Source organism: Charadrius vociferus, unplaced genomic scaffold (genome assembly GCF_000708025.1).
Source record: "Charadrius vociferus isolate BGI_N301 unplaced genomic scaffold, ASM70802v2 scaffold59, whole genome shotgun sequence".
NCBI classification, from domain to species: Eukaryota; Metazoa; Chordata; class Aves; order Charadriiformes; family Charadriidae; genus Charadrius; species Charadrius vociferus.
Genome location: NW_009661371.1, coordinates 7898111 through 7913760, shown reverse-complemented (window position 1 = coordinate 7913760; position 15650 = coordinate 7898111). Strand labels below are relative to the sequence as shown.

Below are 15650 nucleotides of genomic sequence, written 5' to 3'. Positions count from 1 at the left end.
GACCTAAATAATTACTTAAGAAACAGTGAATAAAAGTTTCCCTTCTAGCAAGTCCATGCCTTACATTTGACAAGACATCCCAACGAAGAATATCTGAACGGCTTTTTTAACTAAGGCACCTGCATGGATTTTTTTACTAAAACAAAGTAAAAAAGCCTGTGTTATTTGTTCTTGTCAGTAGATAAATTATAGTGAATTAGGCTTTATCATGACTGTGATGTGTAATTGGTGCCTGCCTTGTTTTATTTTACAAAGATTTCTCAACGGAGGACAGTCATGGGCATAAGATAAACACATAGAGAATATTCATGTAATTCTACTAGTGATTTTAATAGGGTAGAAGGCATAACAACTTCATTGTTGCAGTGGAAAAGTGTTTTCTTAAGAAGTCATTAATACTGAAAAGAATAATGAAAACTGCAAAAGTTTTAACATGATCAAACATTCCTGCATTAGGATATCTCATTTTGATATTTCCCCTGGACTATGGGAATATCATATAAAAATCATGATGGATAAAACATACCTTCGTAAAAATGGGTGCAGAATAGTTAGGCTTAGGTCCATCCACACGATGTAGGTATGAAGTAGGGCTTTGAACCTGCAAAGCAATGCAAAAATGCTATAAAATGGAAAGAATATTGGTTTCAATAACATGGCCTGCACATATCTATGTAATAAAGCAAACTCTGAAACGCACAGTCTTGTGTTCTTGTTCTAGCATGCTTCTTGAGTGACATCACTATTTCACGTCTGTTATATTTCTGAAATCAAAACGCAAGCTTTAAAGGCTTCTATACTTCCCAGGAGAATTTTGCATCCAACTGTCTTTGCCTTGAAGTAGTTTGAGTTTGACTCCTGTTAATATAATTCAAGTAAGTCCTTTGCACTGAAGCATTTTTGCCTCTCCTGTTATTACATCCCTTGACTGATGTAGTAATAAATAAATCCAGGCACCTAAAAGCTTATCAACGTTAGCCAAAAGAAGGGAAAAGAATTTACATGTACGGTCTAACAGAGATTTTTATTTTATTTGTATTTTATGATTTATATGCAAACTTTCGGTCATCCACAGTGGCATTAAAACTTAGTATAAACTCATGAACATTGATTTCCTACATTTAACTTCAACACAGTAAAACTTAATTTTCTCTAAAAGGCTCAGAGAAACGGCAATATTTAATTTAATAACACAATTTAAAACGTTTGCTAAAAAATATTGTAGGCATTCGTTGTATTACGTTCTTTTGGTATTGGACCAAGTCACTATTACTCTGCAATTTTTATCACCACCAGATCTGTCAGCTGCTCACATGCCGTGTTGATATGCACTGTGTAAGAATCCATCTGCATATTTACTTTTATGCCCCACTCACTAGACACATACTTAATGCCGTGTTGATATGCACTGTGTAAGAATCCATCTGCATATTTACTTTTATGCCCCACTCACTAGACACATACTTAATTTTTTCAAGTGATCATTCTTAATATAATAAGATAAATTTATAGTTCAATAATATAATTCGTCAATATGATGGAGTTTTTCAGGACTTGCAAATTTTGAAATTGAATTTAAAATACTTTTCCTAATTTAAAAATTGGTTTCTAAAAATACCTGCTGACTAGGCACAGAGATAGGTTGAATTACAGCTGTGGTGACTCCAGACTTTGGTGTAGAAGATCCTATTGTCAAGGAAACAGAGGTGGTTTTCTTTTGGGCCCTGAAAAAAACCAAACAAAACAACAAAAAAACTAACCAGCAAGCACTTTATAAGATCTGAAATCAGAATATGTTAGTTAGTAACCAACAAGCCACCTTCTATTTTCTATATCTTTAAATATGTCATTATCAGCTGAAAAGATCAACATTGGAGGAAGCTTGAGTAGAACACAATCTTCGGCTAATTTACACTTTCACACCCAATAAAAAGTAATGATTCAAGATACAAAGTAAAATGTATTTTGTTTCATTAATTGTAGGCCTCTGCGTGTTCTTTTTTGGAGGCACAGGGCTGGGTAATTACAAATGAAGAACTGGTTAACTTAAAGTTACTAAATATGAGACGTTGATATCAACAAAAGAATTGTGAGGGTAGGGCCAGACTTCTCTGACAGAACAAGCACGTTAATACAATCTACAGTTATAACATTACACATTTATATCACATGAGAGAAGGAGAAAAGATAAGACATACACAAACATACCCCAGATGCTTAATCAGATCTGGAAATACCAAAGATTTTCCAGTGTCCCTTATTAAGAACATTAGCACAGCATTGGTCCTACTTTGCACACTTACTGTGGCATAGCTCCAGATTTTGATTTGAAAATTAAACTTTCACTCTCTGAATCTGTGGAACTGGCACCTGGAAAAGAAAGTATTTTCAATAATCTTATATCCTTTTACTGATTTATTTAATGTTTACATTCCAAAGAAAAAACTGTGCTACTTCTGCATTTCACTTCAAGAGTTGAGAACTGTCTGTAATAAACTACTGCAGTTTTTCTTATCTGATAAAAGATTGTAACTATGTACTTTAGACAGTTACAGAAATTATAACCACACCAATTTAATTGCAAACTGTGTTCCCCTAGGCTCTTAGCTGTCTTCCTTCATATTGAAGCAAATACGGCCAAAAAAGAAAAAAAAACATGCTGACTACTACTATCTACTGAAAATGTATAATTTTATTTACTTGAATTCTAAAAGATTAAGCAAACATATGGCTTATACACAGATAACAAATCTCCAACCTTAAGTAACAGTATAGCAAGACATTTTCAGACTAAACTTGCTACCCACGATCTCCACAATTCAGACTATTTATATGAACCTATATATAACATTTATGTACTAGTATTTCTTGCCAGTGGAAGTCTTGTTTTAATGTATGTGTTTGGCAATACCCTGAACTCACTTAAAGAAAATAACGTGAAAACATTTATTCCCTTTTTCTTAATTTTTCCTAACAACTGGTACTTCACAAAACATTTATTCCATTACATACTATTCCTCAAAGGATTTGTGTATACATATGCATAGCTGTATTTGTAATACAAATCATAAGCAGTTCACAATCAATATGCACAGTATAGCATAGACTGATTCCCACGAAACAAAACTTGGACTGAGGCACTCAAGCACCCTATTCATTTACAAAGTTTAGATTACAAAAATCAAAGCAACAATGATGACACAAAACTGGGAGGAGTGGCTGACACGCCAGAAGGCTGTGCCGCCATACAGCGAGACCTGGACAGGCTGGAGAGTTGGGCAGAGAGAAACCTGATGAAATTCAACAAGGGCAAGTGTAGGGTGCTGCATCTGGGGAGGAATAACCCCATGCACCAGTACAGGTTGGGGGCTGACCTCCTGGAGAGCAGCTCTGTGGAAAGGGACCTGGGAGTCCTGGTGGACAACAGGATGACCATGAGCCAGCAATGTGCCCTGGCGGCCAAGAAGGCGAATGGCATCCTGGGGTGCATCAAGAAGAGTGTGGCCAGCAGGTCGAGAGAGGTCATCCTCCCCCTCTACTCTGCCCTGGTGAGACCGCATCTGGAGTACTGTGTCCAGTTCTGGGCTCCCCAGTTCAAGAAAGACAGGGAACTGCTGGAGGGGGTCCAGCAAAGGGCAATGAAGATGATTAGGGGATTGGAACATCTCTCCTATGGAGAAAGGCTTAGGGACTTGGGTCTCTTTAGTCTAGAGAAAAGAAGATTGAGGGGGGATCTTATTAATACTTACAAATACTTAATGGGAGGATGCCAGGGGGATGGGAGCAGTCTTTTTTCAGTGGCGCCCAGTGATAGGACGAGGGGTAATGGGCATAAACTTGAACATAGGAAGTTCCATCTTAACATGAGAAGGAACTTCTTTACTTTGAGGGTAGTGGAGCACTGGAACAGGCTGCCCAGAGAGGTGGTGGAGTCTCCCACTCTGGAGACATTCAAAACCCGCCTGGACGCTGTCCTGTGCAACCTGCTGTCGGTGACCCTGCTCTGGCAGGGGGGTTGGACTAGATGATCTCCAGAGGTCCCTTCCAACCCTAACCATTCTGTGATTCTGTGAAGTAGCACAGAAAAGGTAAGAAGAGAGCAGCAACGTCAAGTGAGCAAAGTGGGTCTACGTGAAAGTATTTCTTGTGAGCAAAGGATAACCGGGTCTTGTGAGGCTGGCCCTGCTGCACAGAAGAAAGTAGGAGGCATCGGTGTCGTCGTGACTATTTATGTACAAAGCCATGGTTATGTGACATTCTGGTTTCCTGAAAGATCATAGGGGAGGAGCCTAACGACTCGTACAGTTCTCTCTCTCTCTTTCAAAGTTACATGTTGTAAAACTTCAAGATAGCACTTCCACATAGTAAGACTGCCAGATCTCCAAAAAGGAATTTTTTTAGTCACTGTATCTCTATACCTACCTGTTTCTTTTTTAGTGTTGTTTCTGTTATTGTAAGTTCACGTGGTATTATATATTTGTAGTGTACCTGAGTATTTCTGAAATCATGCTTACTTCTGTAAAGAAAAGTCTTACTAGTCTTGGGGATTTTGCTATTACATCCCAGCGTTGGAAAAAAAAAGTTCTGATAATAAAAAACAGAATGAAAGAAAGCCTATAAATGTGCATCCGTCATGATTTAGCTGATTTATAGTAAAAAGTTTATTGCTTTGTTAAACAAAAGCTATTTAATCATTTTGATATGGTATTATTCAGATTTGTTATGAGTATTTCTTATATTAATTTGTTTTATGCTTTCACTTAACCATTTAAATTCATTTTAATGAGCTACAAAACTGGTAAAGGAATACATATTACAAAAATGTTTGAAAAATGCATGAATTAAAATTAAAATTAGTATTCAATTAATATAATCATGGCTAAAATACAATCCTCCACTAAAAAAAGTAATTTAATACTTTTACTTATGGCCAAGTCATTAACTTTCCTCAGAGAAAATAATACTTGAATTATAATTAATTTTGAAGTCAAGAAATATTTTGATAATTCCTGGCAGTATGATTCTGGAGAAAACCAATATGACTGACTTTTAACCTGACTTAAAGTTAGCGTACCAAATGCTAAGAATTAGAATACATTTACCTGTGACTGAGCAAGAGTCATGTGGGGCAGCCACATTTAATTTCCCTGGGAGGAAGTTCAGAACTGAGATGGAGATTACTGCTACAGTGAAAATCATGATAGGTATCATCAGTCAAATCTTTGATTTACAGAGGGTACTACTAAAAAGCTAACCATATGTCAAAAGCTCTGCTTGTTCCTCCTTTTCCATTCTTTATCTTACTTGTACCCTAAATAAATAGCAATCTACCCAATGATTCTTGGAACATTCCTTGAAATACTTGAATTAATATGATGTGATGTTCAAATTTGTTGCATTAAAGGGAAGCAGAGGAACACCATAAAAATACCACCAAAGCAAATATAATCTTAACATCCACAACCAAGAGCAAACTTCAGCTTAGTCATCTCTTCCTGTACATGTCAAGTATCTTATTATTTCACCCCTTACCTTCAATGAATATTTCGGCTGACGTACTATCTGAACCAATAGAATTTGAAGCTAGACAAGTATAGCGGCCAGTATCGTCTTCAAAGGCTTCTGCTATAATTAGTGAATGAAGTCCTCCACTTCCAGAACGGATCTGAATGTCAGGCGTATTCTGTAGTTCTTTTCCTTCACAGAACCATCTGCAGCCCACACACATTTAGAAATAAAAAGAAAAAAAGAACATAAAAGATTGGTTCAGGCTCATCGCACACAAGACGACATTACATTCTGCTGCAAAAATCTAAATTGCTACTGAAATCAGCACATGGTGCTTTGAAGTGTTTAATGGCGTTCACAATGAAGTAACTTGCTAGAATAAACTTTGTTTAAAAGGTAGTGAGACATTTTTGAGTGCTAAGAAAATTGTACATACCTACCACTTAAAGTTATTCTTTGTCCTGTTTTGGTACAATTAATGCTTTCTGCACATGTTGTGTACTGGCTTGCTTTGGCCACAGCCTAATCATTTCAATTTAACTTGCTACCCCCTTCTTCCTAATACTCACCGATTCCCCACACTGGATGCTTGATTTTTGTCTATCATGCTCAGTCAACCTAATATAATCCCAAGGTCCAGGTTCCATATTGCCAAACTTAGAACAGGTTTACTCCTGCCTTAGATCAGGAACATAAACTGGTTTTCTAGCCCTGGATTTTTATGTATTTATATAATACATGTTCCACTACCAAAAAGGTATGCCTCAACAAAAGGGTACAGGCAGAATGGACACTTATCTGGGGTGACATTACTAGGTAAAAGCACAGCCTATTTTGTTAATGTTGGGTGAATCGAGCGTTTTCCAGTGTAGGCTGCCTGAAGAGCTAGTCCATGTTCTCAGTCTGTATTGTTTCCATGAAGGTACTAGCTCCCGTCTTTTTTCTGTTTGATTCCCTCTTATCAGCTGGTCCTATTCTCATAGGCTGCTCCCTGACTTACCCAAGTCTCTAGCAGCCCAGCAAGTCTGAGAAGCGGATAATTTTTTTTTTTTTTTTTTCTTCAGGGGCTGATATGTATTTTTATGAGGGATGGTAGATTAGTGAGTCACTAAAGGAAAATTATTAGGGAACAGCCTTCCTTTCATTCTCAGATTTTCAGTATGTCCTGAAAAATTTTGCCAAATCTTTCTGAGCTCCAGCCCTACAAACTGACCATGAATTTTATCACTCTTCCTGCCCGTCCTCTCATTCCATAATCCTAATTTGTGCTTTTCCATGTTCCCTCTTTGCCCTCCTTTCCCATTTTTCCCTCTGCCACCCCAGAATTTAAATCTTGCTCTGGCGAGGATAAAGATAAAATGAGTAATTCTTGACAGCAAGCTTCAAAAGTGATCTTTCATTCTCTTCCCTCCAATACATTTTTAGTTTCCTACTGTAGTAAGGATTTTTAAAAAAAAAAAAAAAAAATTATATAACCACAGAAGTTTATGGAGAGTCAATTCCAATTAAAAGATGACAGTATTTTCAAAAAGAATTTTAAAGACTTAAAATCTGCCACCCAAAAAAATTATATTTTCCCTTTAGTTTGTACATGTTTATGAGAGCATTTTTGCAGTTACATTCCAGGAATACTTCAGAATTAAGCTATTTTTCCCTCCCTATCAGATGACTTTCCCCTACCCACCCACCCCCTCCAAACAAAGTAACCCCAAGGAGTTACAGAACTCCCTACCTATTTAAGTAAAGCGTGCAACACTACAGGATGACAGATACCACACAACAACAATCAGTGAGTAGTCTTTAGAAATGAACTGCCTCATATTTGTTGCTCTTTTTTCTTATTAGTAAACTATATGTAATTAGCAGAAATAAAAAATCTGTTACAAAACTTTCTTCTGAATATATTAGATTGCAAAACTTGAAATTTCATGCTTATTTCAGAATGTAGAGCTAAGAAACTTAAGAGATCTACACATAAGACAATTCCCCTTAATAGCACCCAGAACTGTGGGCGAGCCCTCTGTGTTTATGAACAATAGATCTTTTATTCCTGAAGGCAAAAAAATGTTGATAGTGGCATTAAAACCATATGTAATTGTCTTCTGTAATTAAAAGACTAACAAGTTCCTTTTCTGTCTTCTGTTGTGCCCAGAAAGTGCACACAGAAAGTATCATTTTTGGAAGGAACTAACAAACTTCCATTTGTTTACTCAGTAGACCCCTTTGGCCTACTTTTACAACTATTGGGCTCGGAGACAAATCTATTCTGTCAGCTCGCCTGCCAAAATTAACATTTCTCTTCCCCCTCTTCCCCTCCTTTCCTCTCTTGTCACAAGTCCTCCCTTCTCCCGGTGTGAGGACCTCTGCTACTATTTCTACTTATTAGACCTTCAGAGTCCTAACCTCTGTGCAGCCTTTCCTAAGTTACATTTTAAACGATATGCACAAGAGAGAGGTTAATTCAATTTCTAGACAATCACAGACAAGAGCCTGTAATATGAGGCTCTACTTAACCATTAGTTCTGTTTTTCTTTCCTTTCCAGAAACATCCTGCAAAGGAAAACCTCTCCTCCAAGCCTAATGATTTTCTCAGATAGGTCCCGTTTTAGTTTCATGCAAATTGTATACCTTTCGACTGTCTCCCAAATTCCGTGCTCACAAAATATTTAAGAAACTGTGATAAGCATATGAAGCTAAAATAAAAAAAATATCTATTTATATTAAACATCATCTGACAAAAAAAAAAAAAGTAAACTGTTTTCTCAGGAGGAAAAGTTCTACACTGTCCCTTGTTTCATGCATAGACACTGTCAACCTCAAGTAGTGGGAGCTGTTCCTCAAAACTGGTTGGGACTGAGATTCATTGCATCATACCAGTGACATACCGCTAAAAACGAGTCCTGACCTGCTACATCAGACACTGTCTCCCACAGAGAAAAAACACATAAGTAAGCAATTCAATATAAAATTACCTCAGCCGTCATTAAGGTGATGTTTGATGAATGGGAAACAGGCCTGGTGTTGGACTTCACCGTTTATTGCGGAAAGAAGAATTCACATTCACAATGGGCAAGAGCAGAGCTATTTGAAATGAAGAATACTGGAATAGACTTTGTTATATTCTCTTTCCTTTTCTAATTTTTTTTTTTTTTTTTTGTCTATCTACACAGTGATGGGACGAGAGGATTAATTAACGTGAATTTGTTTTGGAGATTACATCAAAATTAAGTGAAGTAGAAAATACTCAGTTGAAAGACTTATCCTGCAATAACTTCGTAATTGCCAGTTCAGTTCAAGAGAGTTTGTGAATTAAAAAAAGGGTCAGATAATAAAACTAAATGAAGTATTTTTTGCACAAACACAGACTGAATTTTAGTTTTCCATTTTTTTTATATGCTATATGGCACAAAACTGCTATCTAAAGGCCCCATCAGTCTTACTGCCATTACACTTGGAACAGTCATAGTAGGAGGATTTCCCGCTCCTAAGGACCGAAAGAGATTCAAAGACAAATCACAGAATGGTCGAGGTTGGAAGGGACCTCTGGAGATCATCTAGTCCAACCCCCCTGCTAAGACAGGTTCACCTAGAGATGGTTGCACAGGATTGTGTCCTTTGAAGCATTCTCTCTTTCTACAGAGGGATCACCAAAGCAAGCAACAAATCACTATCAAAGGGAAACTGAGCCAAAGAAACCAGAAGGACTCATGGCTAGACACAGAAAAACAGCCATAAAGCAAGCCTTACAAGAAAATTCCAGCTTCATGCTAACTAGGGCAGCATTAACTCACATCCAGTCTATTCCAGCCTACTGATCCTCTTGGGGATAAGAGGATCACTATCTAGCTGTGAGAAGGGAATAATGCTTCTGGAGAGCCAAAAAAACCCCAAACCAAACCAGAACCAAAAGACCCGGAGAGTAACACAGAGGAACAAACACACTGCAGATGCTTTGTGGAGGGGAAAAAGAAAAAAAAAAAAAAAAAAGAATTCCCTGTATAGAGAACATTGGTTTAAAAATACAACTATTTCACACATTCTGGATACCGAAAGTACAAAAATTATCTGCTCGTCTCCCTATCCCTTTGCTGTAGGTTCTCAATATTGTATAAAGTGTGCACATAGAAACAAAACAGACAGAGAGACCAAATTTGGTCCAATTTGAGACAAAATGCAAATTTGTAGAGAACTGTCTCCTTTAAAGAGAACAGAAACTACAGTAACGATGTCAGATAAAGGCTGGCAAAAAAAAATACAATAAAAGGAATAGAAGTTTTATGTAACTGGAATTCATTTTATTCAAGTTACACTGAATTTCTTTGTTCTTTCCTACTTCCCTCTTCCTTCTCTTTCCTCCATTTCTCTTCCTGCCTGCAGTTCCACTATACTGCTCTTCGCCTTGTCTTTTCTCCAACTATGTGTAGTTTTCACCTACATTGTATCTACTGTATGTTAAAATGCTAGCAATTAAGTATTTAACGCAGACACTGAAACATAATCACTAGACTGGGAAGTCAATACTCCAAGGAAGCAAAGCGGAGGTATTTTGGTAGCAGGGGAATAATGGTTAAGACACTCACTTTTCATGCTTCAAAGCCTAATTTACTTTTCCACTGACTACGTTATTGTATGATGGCAAAACTAGAACAGCAAACATAAAAGGAGAGTCAGATGGCAGGTGAGCAGCAGCAGTTCATGCACACTGACACCAGGTAGTAATTGACGCAGTATGTCTTTCTTTTTCACTCTTCTCTTCTTTATACCCTCACAAGCCTCCGTGTGTGGAAATACATACGAGCACATGTGTCTGGGATTTTAATGACTGTGAACAAAATATAAACAGAGTTGAACAGTGCACTGAGTGAGTAAGCACCAGGGCCTTAAGAAAAACAGTTCAAGGTTCTCTCTAATGCATAATCCTGCTGGAACTTGTGTTTTTTGAGAGTCACTGAGGAATAGAGAGGTTTTCCTTTCTGCACACTTTTAAAAGCTAATTTAAAATGGCAGCTGAAGTGAAACTTTTAAGATATAGCCGTAGGGAAGAATTATAACAGGGAACTCTGACCACTACAAAAAGTGCAGAGAGATAAGTTGTAAATTAAAAAGTAATTTTATCCTTAGCGGTGTTAAGTACATCCAGCAAGAAAAGTTAAAATGAAATACTCTGACGTTCCTGCACTGGCAGAGTCAGCGTTTCCATCACAATAATGTGTGTAACTTCCATGTTGTTTTTTCTCCATTCAAGTTGAGCAGCCCAACGCTTCCAGACTGTAAAACATTACTACTTGAAGAATTTAACTGGATTTTTAGAAGAAATCAACTTCACCACATAAGATTTAGAGTACACTGCAGTAATCAGATTATGCTTACGTTCTTTGCTCACTGCTCAATTTTTGTGCAACTCACAATGCAATATTTTTATGCCTTATATACAATTCCTTTCTTTGTATAGGAAATTCATAAAAGAGTTAATAATGCACATACTTTAAATATTTATATTTTGTAATCTTAAAAGAAAATTAAGATCTGAATATAGATGCTGGTGCTTTGTCTGAACATTCAGTTAAGCGACTAAAAAATGAGTCTATATGATAAAAACCACAGAAGCCAATTTTTATTATAAAAAGTGTGTTACATTATAAAAGGTATATGTTATATACTTATTCAGAATTTAACTGATTCTTCAGGTGTTGCACAGTGTTCTCCAATCTCTCACAAATGTCAGTGAGGACTTAACATCCAGCTGAGTAAATTGCACAATTAGGTATTTGGAGACCAATCCTGCCTTCCAAAGTGTGAAAAAAAAAAAGGCAATGAAATACCAAAATGGCTGCATTTTCAAGACACTCATCAACATTTGAGCCCGCCATTTCCTACAAGTTAATTCCGCTCCCTCTGAAGTCAAGCTTTGCATCCATGCTCTGTGCAAGGATGCAAAGAGGAGGGGGTACAGAAGGTAACAGATGTGCCCAGCTGAGCCACGTGCTACAAAGCTTCCAAGATGAGTGAGCAGTGGCCTCTGTTGCGGTTTGCAGGCTGCAGTAACTCCAAAGATCTTTTTTTTCACTTATTCCTGTCATTAGGAAAATTCCCATCCTACATTCTTGTGTGGGTTTTCCAAGTCTTTTTCTGTTCACTTTACCTGTAGGACAAGGATTCTGCTCTGCTTTAGCATTTCAGCTGGGGAAATAAACTGAAAGTTAGCTTGAGCTTTTGACAGCTCCAGACAAGATATTCCGAGTTACAGCAGAGATCCTGCCTGTAGCTCATACCATTCCCACTGCAATGTTCCACAGCCTTACATAGCTGTGTAGTTAATTACAAAAGAAAAACAGTATCGCCAGACTTGATTAAAAACTAATTGTTCTGTCTTAAAATCACAGCATTAGCTTAAAAGCTCCTAAATTTTTTTTAAGATTGTATCTTGTCTCTGTATTTGCAATTGTTGACCTCACTTTATAGCTTTTAAGTATAGAAGCTTTTAAAAAAATATATTTATGATGGAGGCTTTTAATTACCTGAATGATACATCTTCATGCAAGAAAACACAAAATCGAAGTTAGAAAGAATGAAAATTTAACACAACATTGAGCAAAGATTTATTGTTGTCTAACTTGCCATACACCAAGTCTTTTAGAGAACACTTTTCTTACTTTTTAGATTAAGAGAATTCAAAATCATTTGCTTGACAGTTACCTTTGCTTATTTTGCATTTCGCTGGCAGTGGTATAATGCATGCTACTGATTTAAACTCTGTTTCTGCTAAATTATTCTTAGGCACAACAAGAATTTTTGCCACCAAATGCATTTTTCTGAAGTTACTGAACTTACTGAAATTTACTCTTACTACAAATTTACTCCTGAGGCAACTACCTCCTATTTCCTAAGGTCCTTCTGCTTTACGTCAGCTTTTTGTGACAAGGTATTTTTAATGGAGCACCCTAGTCAAAACAATTGTATGCATTATAATATGAGCTAAATGAGTAAAAATATTTGCAACAGTGACTACATCTATTGGTAATTCTCCATTGAATTAAAGATTCAGGACAAATTTGTCCTGAAATAAAAATCCTTAAGTTTTTCCTTTTGGAAATGGTTACAGCTCTGTTTAGATTCATACTTTTTTTTTTTTTTTTTTTTTTTTTTTTTTTTTTTTGAAAGAGGTTTTTTTGTGTGGCCTTGTCTTAGGAGCAGTATAAACTAACTTAAAGAAATAAATTGATTTTATTTTTAACATTCATCATAATTTGACTGTGTACTACAGAAAATTATAGAGAACAACGAGTTAATAGAGCAAACCCATTCTAATTTACTAAAATACCATTGTTACAAATCTCATCTCTCTGTGTTAATCCTTTTTTATAAAAGTCTAGAAGATATGCATGATGTGATGCAGTAATGAAATATCTGGATGTAAAGAAAAAAAATGGTGAGATTTAAAGAACAAAACTGAATTACATTCTACACATACAATGAAAAAGTGTAATGCTATTTTTTTTCTCTATAGAAACCAGAGTATATCATATAGGAAAGAGGTACCTGCTGTAGGACCCATTTCTATATGTAATCCAAAGCTATTTATTTGTGATTAATGAACATCTCTGTCATAACAGGCTAGGCAGGAGGTTAAGGTAATGTTCACTATGGGCTACTCACTTCTTGCAGGAGTAACTTTTTTAAAAACTGGGTATGTTCACTTTTTTTTTTTTTAGAACTCTCCGATTATAAAGAAAAAATCTCTAAATATTTAATAGAAGAAAAATGACAAGCCTCTAGCAACCTTCTTGTTGAACTGTCTTCAAAGCCTCATAGACACATTCATGACATACGGCAAAGAAACCAGGGAAGTGACTCTCGTTGACAGTACTGTAGTGTTGGGGCAAATGATATTTCATAAATGTATCCAACAGTATCCGTTTGAGATACCACATTTCAGGTAAACCTGTGTCATCATGCAGAATAACGACATCTGTGCAGCTGTATTTATTCAGTAAGAAGAGCAAGGAGATCATATTCCTTTAACTGGCCAAAAATGCAGTCAATATGAAAGGAAAAAATCTGTGTATTTTCTTCTCTAACCAAAATGAACAAATATCTTATACCTATAAAGCCATTTCTTCCAAAAAGAATATTGCTTATGTTATAGTCAATCTTCATGTATGAAATAACAGAATGCTGAACTGTACGCTGAATTACTTATTTTCCATTTCTGAAGTCCAAAGTTTAAATCCTAGCTCATAGCCTATTTTGATTTATCTTTGCCCTTTACCCAAAAAGATTTCTCTTTTTTCCCTATCTTTGTCCATCACCAAAACACAGAGTACCTTACTACTTTTGATCTTACCTGCATGTTTTCTGAAGACAAAAGCACTGGCCAGGTGTATGTGTAGCCCATAGATTTCACAGTTTCAGAAACCTTACACAGAACTTTCTTCTCCGTATTTGGGCATGAGCCAGTGCTATAAATGTGTCACTTTCAGAAGCAGCAATTTAACTGACAAGTAGATGTGGATAGATAATTCAGTTCATGCTAGACTTGGGTAATCATCAAATCAAGAAACAGAGAAAATACGATGCAATTTAAGGACCAATTATATAGTGCAATCTGCAAACCACCTTTTACAACAAGCATGTTGACTATTTGCCACACATACAGCTAGTTATTTAAAAATAACAATGTCTTCTTATTTCATTGAGAAACTTCCATAACAAGTGAATTTGGGCATATATTAATTTACAAATTATGTGTCCATGTTCATATATGTAAATAAAAGCCATGAATAAAAATCCAAGGATCATTTATACGCAATTTAAGATACTAGGGTTTCCATACTTTTATCTGTATCTATTTTTGAGGGCTGTTGGACTCATTACATAAGAGGTACTGGACTGCAAATTAATTTAATCAGATTCTTTACAGCAGTCATTTTCTTCAGAAAAATCAGAAATCTTATTACAGAACAAGTGATTAACAATTTCACTACATCATTTCTTCTTGGACAGTTTCTTCACACTTTACTATTTTCTGAAGCATTATTTGGTACCCGTCATCCTCAAGTCCGTAGGAGGATATTTTATATAATCTTCTGTTTGACTAGGCTTGTGTTCCTGGCACATATATGGTTACTACCGCCACTTACAATTCAGCCATACATCTGAGATATAGCACCTAAAGTGGGTTTTGAGATGAAGTGCAGTCTGTGCAAAGATAGCTACAGCTTCTTTGCCAGTGCCTAAGAAATAACTCTGCTGCCTCACAGGTTAGCCAGACTGAGAAAAGATAAATCGGAATAATCAAAGGGGAAACTACTTCTCTCCTCAAAAACCAGAGTAGGCACCTTCTGGCACAACTGGAGAGTCAAAAGAACTCTGCTCCACTACAATTACGCTTCCGTATTTCAGTTATGAAAGCAATCACTCAACAACTTGGATGGCTGTGCTTGACAATATGTCATTTTTTCAAGCTCTCATTACGTGCTGAAATTGAAATAAATTTCCTTCCAAACAAAGCCAATACTGCCTCACAACAAAATACCCTCAACTTTAGGAGGCTAAGCTGTTAAAGGTCAAGATTCAAAAGTCCCTTCCCTTACAATTGTTTTCCTCAGTTGAAAGACCCCAAAATTCCATTTAAAAAGCCTGCAAATATCAGGGGGAAAAGAGTGATTGGATTGGAAATAGCAGCAAGCTGCAATAACCCAACAGTTTTTTATATATCTTTTGATATACATAGAGAGATATATGTATGTTTTCTCAATATCATTAAATATGAGTTATGGCAAAATAATTGAATAGTTGCAAATTCCCACTTGTCTTAGCCCTCAAATTACACCACTTAGGTATGGAAAATGGTTGTTTATTTAATAAATACAGTAGTAAGACCATCTATAATCTCTCTGAGTTTCAGAGTTTAAAAAAAAAAAGAAAAAAATCCCAACCCCAAACCTGTGAATGCTCATGGATTATAATCTGGTCTGCAATTTGCAAAATTATTTAAAATGCATTATAAAGGAGAAGTCTTTGGCCTTCTGAAATGTTTACAAATGCAATTCTCCATAATGAATTAGTAAAAACAAAAGCCAAGAAACAGGACAGGAGATAGAGAAAAAGAATGTTCACACAGTAGTTTTGTGATACATTCA

At 36.2% G+C, this 15650-nt stretch overlaps 1 protein-coding gene across 1 annotated transcript in view; it reads right to left on the bottom strand.

Moving 5' to 3' along the window:
• PALLD (palladin, cytoskeletal associated protein) overlaps positions 1-15650 on the bottom strand; it is a 201474-nt gene that overhangs the window by 128915 nt on the left and 56909 nt on the right. The window contains exons 2-5 of the mRNA XM_009893734.1: positions 5533-5711; positions 2304-2370; positions 1619-1724; positions 527-601 (exon numbers count right to left, since the gene is read on the bottom strand). Coding sequence (XP_009892036.1) covers positions 527-601; positions 1619-1724; positions 2304-2370; positions 5533-5711 — 427 coding nt within the window. The remainder of the gene's footprint in view (positions 1-526; positions 602-1618; positions 1725-2303; positions 2371-5532; positions 5712-15650) is intronic.